Source organism: Carassius carassius, chromosome 42 (genome assembly GCF_963082965.1).
Source record: "Carassius carassius chromosome 42, fCarCar2.1, whole genome shotgun sequence".
Classification (NCBI taxonomy): domain Eukaryota; kingdom Metazoa; phylum Chordata; class Actinopteri; order Cypriniformes; family Cyprinidae; genus Carassius; species Carassius carassius.
The window spans coordinates 24,423,412-24,433,724 of NC_081796.1; the positions used below are offsets into that span (position 1 = coordinate 24,423,412).

At 34.7% G+C, this 10,313-nt stretch overlaps 1 protein-coding gene across 2 annotated transcripts; it reads left to right on the forward strand.

Moving 5' to 3' along the window:
• The first annotated feature begins 427 nt into the window (after positions 1 to 427).
• Positions 428 to 8,014, forward strand: LOC132124306 (serine/threonine-protein kinase RIO3-like). Of its 2 annotated transcripts, none has more exons than XM_059535281.1 (13): positions 428 to 734; positions 2,441 to 2,556; positions 2,768 to 2,910; positions 3,471 to 3,578; positions 3,682 to 3,791; positions 3,877 to 4,020; positions 4,479 to 4,606; positions 4,697 to 4,879; positions 4,962 to 5,121; positions 5,405 to 5,485; positions 6,068 to 6,157; positions 6,251 to 6,358; positions 7,364 to 8,014. In XM_059535281.1, the coding sequence occupies exons 1-13, from the start codon at positions 699 to 701 to the stop codon at positions 7,475 to 7,477; spliced, it is 1,521 nt and encodes a 506-aa protein (XP_059391264.1). In that variant the 5' UTR covers positions 428 to 698; the 3' UTR covers positions 7,478 to 8,014. The 2 variants fall into 2 exon arrangements, with proteins under 2 accessions (XP_059391264.1, XP_059391263.1); XM_059535280.1 differs by lacking the exon at positions 428 to 734 and adding an exon at positions 1,021 to 1,083.
• Positions 8,015 to 10,313: the final 2,299 nt, after the last annotated feature.

Here is a 10,313-nt window from a genome sequence, read left to right on the forward strand (position 1 = left end):
AATCAACCGCAAATGAAATTGTTAATAACTTTAGAATACTCAACAACGACAGGAATAAAAATATAATAATGAAATATGCAAAAATATATTATGATGATAATTATGTTCATAAAATGATTGCTTTCTATCATGACATGAATATTTTGAATAATGTAAAATAATCTCTAATAATTTTTTTTTTTTTTTTACTGTTCTATGTTTCCAGAACATAGAAGAAAAATTAAGTAATAATAACGAAGGCTTTGTTTTCGGAGATCCCGTTATTCAAATATTTTAATTTTATTTTTATATATAAAATAAATCACTATAATAAATAAATACTGCAAAATAAATCACTATATATATATATATATATATATATATATATATATATATATATACACACGCTATTATTTGACTTTTGTTTTGAAAAACCGAGTCGTGACGTCATATAGGGTTGTCCCACCACCAACCATTGTAGGTTGTATCTCACATCTATTTTATCTGACACACTGTCGGTAACGAATTATTTTGTCGTTTTAAACCACGTTTTAGCGGTTTTGGTCAGAAAATAGTCATAAGTAGTGTAACATATAAAATTAAAGTCGATATCAACGAACGTTACACGAGTTTTACTTTTACTCTAGTAATCTACGCAATAAAGTGTTACAAGCGTCTCGTTTATAGTCTGTTTGAATCTAAACCTTCTCTCAACCGACATGGACCAACTTAAGGTGACCACAAAAGAAACCAAGGTGAGATTTCCTAACAGTTTGAGTCACGTCGAAATATGTGGGAAAACCTCCGGGGAGTGGTAAAATAGGAAGTTTACTACAAGGCCTGTAAACCATTATGCTGCCTTTGATGTTTATGTTTAGTGTTTTATGATTGTCAACCAATGGGATGCTACATTTGATTCTTTCCGACAACAAAGCACTTGAATGCGACAGGCTCGTAATGACGTCATCACAAGTGGGGAAATAGGGAATTTTACGATAGCACGTGAAGGCAGCATTATTATATAACAGAAGGGTGAGTGTGATCCTGCCTGACGTGATGAACTGCACTGCACCCAGCTGTTTAATCTGGTGCCGAAGTTTATGGGTGAGGTCAACTTCAGCATGTGGACTTTGCAACTCTTGATATGGACTCGAGTCATCATTTTGTAGGGTTAGGTGGGATGAATAATTATTGCAATACTTAAGACCACTGTTATGTATTATACCCTATTATAGTATTTATTAAGATTTTGATTTAGCTTTTTATATTTTCAGTGTTAAGTTCAGTTTAGGTTTTAGAAAATCTGTTACACTTTTGTAATTCTTAGTTTTAAAATTTTTTCTATTTAGTTTTTATTTTAGTTTTTAGTCATTTGAATGCTTAAAAACTGATAACTGTCACCTGGCCCCTCGGTGGGATGCCTACGTTTACTTCACTATATTACAATTAAATCCAAATCTAATCATGACAAACTATATATCATTGGAACGGTCTAAGACTTCTAAATGGATATTTTACCAATCTTTTTTGTTAAAAATTATTTAGGAAAAGTAATAGATTAATTTATGGCAAGAGTGCACCCCAAAAACCTACATCATAGCAGGAGTTCTGACCTTTGTCCAAAAAAAAAGTATTTTTCTCTATCACACTTTAGAAATTATATATCACTTGAAAACATAAAATCTCAAAATCCATCCTTTGGAAACCATTTTAAATTCAAACAATGCATTACCATGAAAATGGTACATCAAAATCATGTTTTCAGTCATGAATTATACAAATTTAGGTTTGGATCATGCACTTTCAAGTCTATGTTCAAAAATGTGAGTGACAGTAGGTTAAATGGTTTAATGTAAACATTTATTTCAGCTAGGCAACATTTTTAATTTTCATTTAAGTTTTTCATGTAGTTTTTATTTTTTTAATTACTGAAAATGATTTTTAATTAGTCGTATAAATGTATTTCTATTAATGTATTTACTATTCTATACAATAGTAATTTATATATTTCTATTATATGTAAATATAATGTAAAATATTTATTTTAAATCTGTTTATTTGACTGATTTAATGTAAGACGATACATATTTATGAGTTTATTTTAAAGGAATAGTCCCAAAAATGCTTCTTTCTTCTGCGTAACACAAACGAGAATATTTTGAAGAATGTTAGGAACCAAACACTTTCGATTTTCATTTTTTTGAGAATTGAAATCGATCTTAAACTGTTTGGTTACGAATATTCTTCAAAAGAACTTTTATGTTCACAGAAGAAATTAAATAAAAGTTTGGAATGACATGAGGAAATGATGATGGAATTAAAATGTTTGGCACATGTGACACAGGACTTTTATTCTGCTTGTCATCTGCTGATGGTGTTAAATGTTAGAATGTGAACCTAGCTTCTGGCGATAAAGTGTATCAGTCATTCATGTCTGTGATTTATTTGGTTATTTTTCCAGAGCCCGTGGGGTGCTCCTGTCCTGGCACAAGCGCCCTGCTCTCTGGCTGATGTGATGAGTGAGCAACTGGCCCGAGAGCTGCACGAGGAGAGCAACGCTTTCCCAGAAATCCCAGAGTGAGTCTCACACACACACCTACATATCCAATTAATAAAACTGTTATGAGTCTAGTAGCCCACTGTCTTTGGTTTGGATTACTTCTTTATATGGAAACAATAGTAATACATGATATAGTCACTTAGTACTGTATTCTCAAAATTTAGTTTGAAGCAAGTTTGCCATAATTTCTGATGGTTTTGTATGCATTTACTTCCTATTATTTTTCAGTACCGATCTGGACCTAACCTGCACTCCTGAACCAGAGACGTCCAGTGACCTGATGCTGGCCCAGATGCTTCAGATGGAGTTTGATCGCGAGTTTGATACGCAGCTGCGCAGGGAGGAGAGGAAGTTTAATGGAGACAGCAAAGGTAAAACAAGAAATGAAATTTAAAAGAATGTATTTTGATATGTATATATATTCAGTTTTAACTTGAAGTTGTGACAGAAATATATTACTATTGTACACTATAATTTACTTTTCAGTGTAATGATAATACAGTTAATTGGTAAATAAATAAGAAGATTACTTAAGTATTTCACAGATTTTTCACAGAAATTCTTAGTTGTGCAGCACTTTGTTTAGCAAAAAATAAAAGGAACTGTTAAATTGTCATTTTATTTCATTTAAAAAAATGGATTGTTAATGTTTTATTCCTTCATTTCATTACCATAGTTTTTGCTTGTAAATTTGTATTAATATTTAATGATATTAAATGAAATATTTAATTTGGCTCTGTTATTAAATTCTTTTTAATAAATTATTAAAATGTTAAAGTTTTATAAATTCAATTTATAAGACATCTTTTTTGATTATTACGTTTATTAAAACATTCAAATGGAATCGAGAGAAATTAAACTGGGGAGGGGGGTACAGAAAAATTCATATATATATATTTATATATATTTAATGTGTGTGTTTCATTTCTAGTCTCCATATCCTTTGAGAACTACCGCATGGTGCATCCATATGAGGACAGTGACAGCTCCGAAGATGAGGTCGATTGGCAAGACACTCGCCATGATCCCTACAAAGCTGGTGCTCTTGTTTGTTCCACATATAAAATCATATTTTAATATGTACTTAGCAGTTTTTGTTTTGTTTTGTTTTTTAACTGACTGCATTTAATTTATTCATTCAGCCAAACCAACAACAACCCCTAAAAAGGGATTTGTTGGCAAAGGCAAGAACATCACTACAAAACATGACGAGGAAGTCTGTGGACGGAAGAACACGGCACGCATGGACAACGTAAGGCTTGGTCACGCTTCATCCAAAATGACATCTTGAATTGTTCTTTTTCAATCTTTTTCGAACTCTGTATGTGTCTATGCAGTTTGCTCCGGAGGTGCAGGTGGGAGACGGGGTCGGCATGGACCTGAAGCTTTCCAACCAAGTGTACAATGCTCTGAAACGCCACTGTGACACCGAGCAGCGCCGCAGCGCTCGACTTCATGAGAAGAAGGAGCACTCTACTGCTGTGAGTAGTTTTTCCTTTTAAGAGCCTAACCTATTATTTATTTATTTATTTTTTCAGGGTATTCAGACTCCACAAACTGTAGAAGAAATGTAATGTTAAGAACCCAACCTATTTTTATTCAATATTTTATTTTTAAATTATTTTTATTTTATTATAGGATTTTCAGACTCGACACACTGTAGAAGAAATCTGCCCAACCCATTTGTTATTAATCAGTTTTTATTTTTTCATTTTACTTTTTAATTTCATTGTATTTTAATTTTAGTTTGTTCTATCTTAGGGGTATTAGAATCAACAATAGAATAAATGTAATGTAAAGAGCCCAACCCATTATTTATTGTTTATTTTTTAATTGTAGTTTCTTATTTTAGGGGTTTCAAACTAAACTCACTGCAGAAGAAATCTAATGTGTCCACTTGTATGTGTTGACTGTACATTTCATGTCCTCTTTTGCTTAGGAACAAGCTGTGGACCCCAGGACCAGACTGCTTATGTACAAAATGGTGAATGCTGGGATACTGGAGAACATCAATGGCTGCATCAGCACAGGAAAAGAGTCGGTGGTTTTCCACGCTAATGGAGGGAGGTGTGTGCTTTGCACCCACTTGCTAAAGAATTACAATTAACACAAGTATGCATTTATTAAGCAGAGTTAATCTCAATGTGTCTCTTGTAGCTTTGAAGAGAAGATTGTTCCCGAAGAGTGTGTCCTCAAGGTTTTCAAGACCACCCTGAATGAGTTTAAGAACAGGGACAAATATATCAAAGACGACTACCGCTTTAAAGACCGCTTCAGCAAGCTGAATCCTCGCAAAATTATCCGCCTGTGGGCTGAGAAGGAGATGCACAACCTCACCAGGTGATAAACCGATTCAGATCAACAGTGTACAAGACAAAGGTTTGACACATTTGAATATGACAGCTGTGAGTGTGAAATGTAGGATGAAGAAAGCAGGGATCCCATGTCCAGAGGTGGTGATTCTGAAGAAGCACATCCTAGTGATGTCATTCATTGGAAAGGACCACGTTCCTGCACCTAAAGTAAAGGACGCTACTCTGAGTGCTGAGGATATGAAGAAAGCATACTACCAAGTGCTAAATGTGAGTGTACTGAACAGCTAGAATAATCACAATGAGATTTGCTATTGTAAAAAGGGTATTTGGTATTATATTTTGCATTTATCATATTTTAATTTGTCAATTTAAATAAACAGAGACGTTACTGTATCCAGATTTTTGTTTCTTTATTACAGTGTTTAATTATAATGAAAATAATGGTACTATTAAAGATATCATGTGCAATATAATGTTTTTTTCAGTTTTAATTTTGGGGGTAAAATTTATGATATTTGTTGATATTCACCTCTTAATCTCTGTCTCACAGATGATGCAGAGTCTTTATCAAGACTGTAACCTGGTTCATGCAGATTTGAGTGAATACAACATGCTCTGGCATGATGGACAGGTTTGTTTTAAGCTCGTCCAAACATTTCTTAGTAGTGCATCTGTATACATTCTGCAGAAAGAAGCAAAGCTAATCATGTTTTTATTAACTACGCTACCGTTTAAAACATAAAGTCTCTTCTGCTCACCAAGGCAACATGAATCTGATCAAAAATATGGTAAAAACTTAAAATATCTTTTAAAATGTAATTAATTCCTATGATTAAAGCTGATTTTTCAGCATCATTGATCCCGTCTTCAGTGTCACATGATCTTCAGAAATCATTCTAATAGGCTGCTGAAGAAACATGATTATTATTGTTGAAAACCGTTGTGCTACTTCATATTTTAGTGGATACTGTGATGCATTTTATTTAAGAACTTTTTTGATGAATGAAACATTCAAAAGACAAGCATTACATTTAAAATAGGAATGTTTTGTAGCATTATAAATGTATTTACTGTCCCTTTAGATCAGTTTAATGCATCCTTACTGAATAAAGTAGTATTATAATATATGAAGTATTATTATTTTATTTATTATTACTAACCTCATGACACCTTAAAGTCAATTTGATTATTGATTTTTTTCGTCCTCATGAAGGTGTGGTTGATTGATGTGAGTCAGTCCATAGAGCCCACTCACCCTCACGGTCTGGAGTTCTTGTTCAGAGACTGCAGGAATGTGGCCAAAGTAAGTGTTTGAACCATCTTGTTGTGTAATAAAGAGCTCTAGAATAGCTCTAAAGCTAGGTTGTGATCATTAATGCTATTTTCTTCTCTCCAGTTTTTCCAGAAAGCTGGTGTGGCTGAAGCTCTCAGTGTATTTGAGCTGTTCAACACTGTCTCTGGACTGCAGATCAACAGCGATAATGAGGCTGATTTCTTAGCACAGGTCTGGAATTCAGATGTTTGTTACTTGGAGTCTGCAAAATAATTAGAAAAAAATATATATTGTATTGTGACTAATATGATGGATAAGATTGTTTATATGTGGTTTAGAATTTTTAAAGGGTTCATGAACTGCGTTTTTTTTTTTATTTTTATTAATTAGTACTGTTCTCTGAGGTCCACTTATAATGTTCCACTTATAATGTTATAAAGATTTTGACATCAAAAAAACATAATTCTGAAGTAATAGGTATTTACTGTCCTGTTTTCACTCTGTTTGACTAGGCGTGGTGATTGTAGACACAGAAGTAAACACCCACTGCTGTGATTGGCCAACAGTTGTGTGTGCTTGACAGATACATCCTTCATAGATGGGCACAGATGTGATTTAGATTAAAAACACATAAATACTGAGTACATATCAAATGGTCTGTAATAACAGACAAAGCAACTCACACTGGTGTGGTGCGACATTACCAACAGACACAATATCTTCAGCACTGCATCGTCTTTTAGTTTCAGTATTTTTTGTCGTGTCGAATTGTGCCTTCTTTTTTTTTTGGTGAAATGAAGTGAACAAAGGACCAATTTCTTACTGCCGCGGTCTGGATCTTCATTAAAAATATAGTTCATTCACACTTTCCTAAAGTTGGGACCAGAAGGAAGCTGATGGGCGGGGCTAAACAGGCAGAGATGTAGAATTAGTGGGCGGGGCTAAAACGGGCAGAGATGTAGCAGTAGGCATTGATCTTCTGCAGTGGTGGGGTTTAGCCACACTATTACACCATAAAGTGCCACATTCCACAACCTGTTGTTTTGGCAGATTGGCTTTAATATAAGCTGTTTTTAGACTAAAGAAAAAGTTTTGAGTTCTGAAACTTACAGGATGTTTTGACGGTTCAATGACTCTTACTGTATATGTCAAAAGATCAAGGGAATTTAGATTTATGTTCATGGCCCCTTTAAAAACTGGTTGTTAAAAAGCAATTGTATTGGTACATTTTTACAGATTGAAGCCCTGGAGAAAAGAAATGAAGACCACGTGCAGAAATCTGGCAAAAAAAAAATCTTCACGGACACCAGTGATGGCAGCCCACCCCAATTAAACACTGATGATGATTAACAGGAGCACAATAGTCATTTAAAAAATAAAGGAGAGAAATCCCTCCATTCACAAATAAGTCATGGAATGGGATGAACATCCATGTCCATGGGAAATACTCACGCCATCCTTCTGCTGTTAACACATTTGCTCGGCGTTGAAAGTGACACGTGATCATTTGAGACATCAAGCATAACCTGACATTTTTAACATACAGTTTTGGATGATGGTTTAAAAACGGGGGGAAAAAAGAAAAAAATATATATAAGGAAACCAGTAACTACAAAGAAATGTGTGGTGTTAAAAATGTGTCTCCTTTCACAATAAGAGCAAGCAGAGAATAAAGATCTCCTGAGGATCTTTGAATGCTCTGAAAGGGTGTGTTGATTTGAGCTTCAGTAATGAACAGAACTCAAGACATTGATCCAATCTGTTCATCATAAAAATGACAGCCTGGGTGTTTATGTGAAATAATTCTACTGCTAAGATGACTATTGTAGATTTGTGGTTTTTGAAGTCTATTGTAAAATCAAGTGATGATACAATTAAACTGCTGAATGCCATGATTGGAGTTCTTCTTTCTTGACCTTCTTGTTCTTACACTAAAATACAGTTTAAAGGAATAGTTCACCCAAAAAATTTTTAATTTGCAGAAATGTTTGCTGAGTTTGTTTCTTCATAAGATTTGGAGAAATTTGGCATTACATCAGCTGCTCACCAGTGGAACCCCCGCAGTGAATGGGTGCCATCAGAATAAGAGTCCAAACAGATGATAAAAACATCACAATAATTACAAAAAACATTTAACATTTTACTTTTTTTTTTTTTTCTTTTTTCCTTCTTCTCTTATTTAATGGCGGACTGCAACCAACGTTAAGGTGCATACCGCCACCTACTCTAATGAAGTATGTATATTTTCCAATTTCAGATTCTATTCCGCAACCCCGAGTCTTTAAAAAATTTAAATAGTGCCTTTCTGGTGATTCTTATTTCCTCTCCCTCTCCTTCTAGTCCCAGTATCCCTACTAGATTCCAATCCCGCCCTGTCTCCTGAACCTTATCTTTAAACACCCGTCTTTCCACCTCATTCAATTTACAGTACAATATTATGTGTTCAACATTTTCTTTAACCCCACAGTTTTCACAGTTCTCACTATTCCTTTTCCCCATTAAAAAGAATGTGCCATTCAGCCCTGTGTGATCCACTCTCAATCTTGTCATTACAATTTCCTCTCTCCTGGTCTTTTCCATGTATTTCTTTATACTGACAGTTTTTTGTATTTTATAATATCTCCTACCTTTCCTGTCTTCCTCCCACCATTTCTACCATATTTCAAGTCCTTCTTCTTAACCACCTTTCCTATTGGAATTGTAATTATTATTTCCTTTAGCAGCGCCTCTTTAGCCAGTTTGTCTCGTTACCTTTAACCCCTTTATGTGCTGGCACCCAGCAAAACTGTACATCTATGCCACCCCGATGTAATCTAAATAAAATGAGAAAAAGTTATATTAGTAGATCTTCTCTTACCGATGTCATTGACTGAATACTTTTAATGACAGCTAAAGAGTCTCTGCAAAGTACCACCCTATCTGGTCTGACCTCTTCAACCCACTGTAGTGCAATAATGGCTGCCACTATTTCTGCTGTATATACAGATAACCGATCATACAGTCTTTTGGAGAGATTTATTTTTAATTCTGGGATATGTATTCCAACTCCCACACAATCCTGTTTGTTCTTGGATCCGTCTGTGTACATTTTTTATAAATTTTAATTCAGAGTGAACCACTGCTATAAAGCAGGGTTCCTCAAATCTTGCCCTGGAGGTCCAATGCACTGCAGAGTTTAGCTCCAACCCTGATCAGAGTCACCTGCCTGTGATTTTCTAATGATCCCAAAGACGTTGATTGGCATTGATTAGCATGCTCAGGTGTGTTTGATTAGGGTTAGAGCTAAACTCTGCAGGAAAGTGGATCTCGAGGTCCAGATTTGAGGACCCCTGCTTAGTATAAAGAAACAACAGTTCTGAGTATTGTTGGCGACTTTAGAGCCCTATAAAGGTAAGTGAGTGGAATTCACTCTTGGAAATACGCCAGTGTCGTAATTGTGATAGCTGGATACGTGCATTTGTTTCTGACCTAAAAGCAATTCGCGTTTCGTGGAATTTCATGCTTGCTCACTAAACTTAAACCCTACCAGAACTTGGTTGCCAGGTTTCACAATAAAAACCCCGTCCAATTGCTATTGAAAACTAGCCCACTCGCGGTTCGAGGGAGAGAAAATTCACATTAAGTATCACATTATTGGGGTCCCTTCAATCTGGGGACATGTAAAACAACCCGCGTCAACAGTAGGCCTATTAAAGTATCCCAATTCCGCGTGAAAACTCCAGACTTGTCTAGAACAGACGTTTTTGGTGCAGCGCGGAAAAGAAACAAAAGGCATTTACTTTATTAGAAATCATTTTATTATCAGGTGTGTGTGTGTGTGTGTGTGTGTTTTAATGATTTCAAAGTATTTGCTGCTGTTTTAAAAACCTGACTTGTGAGACATACCTAAGAAACAGCTCAAGTTTTAATCCTTATAATATTTAGTAGCGCATATATATATACACACACACTAGTTCTATTTTAACAGAATAGTTTTCTACTTGCTTCTAAAAGTAGTCTACTTGCTTTAAATATTCTACATAAAAGGGTCATTCCATTCCAAAGGTCAGTTGCATTGTTAGTATAGTTAACTAAAACCAAAAAAAAAGTAAAACCAAATATGAAAAACTTAAAACTTTATCTCCGCTAGTCGCAGCATTTATTTTCACATGATGCATTTTAAAAAATAGACATTAATATAAACACA

Bases quoted from the DNA above. Each gene is read 5' to 3' on its own strand.
- LOC132124306 (XM_059535280.1), top strand. From the start codon at position 1,036: ATGAACTGCACTGCACCCAGCTGTTTAATCTGGTGCCGAAGTTTATGG. The intron at 1,084-2,440 runs GTGAGGTCAACT...TTATTTTTCCAG, and splicing joins TCTGGTGCCGAAGTTTATGG to AGCCCGTGGGGTGCTCCTGT. The intron at 3,579-3,681 runs GTGCTCTTGTTT...TTATTCATTCAG, and splicing joins CCATGATCCCTACAAAGCTG to CCAAACCAACAACAACCCCT.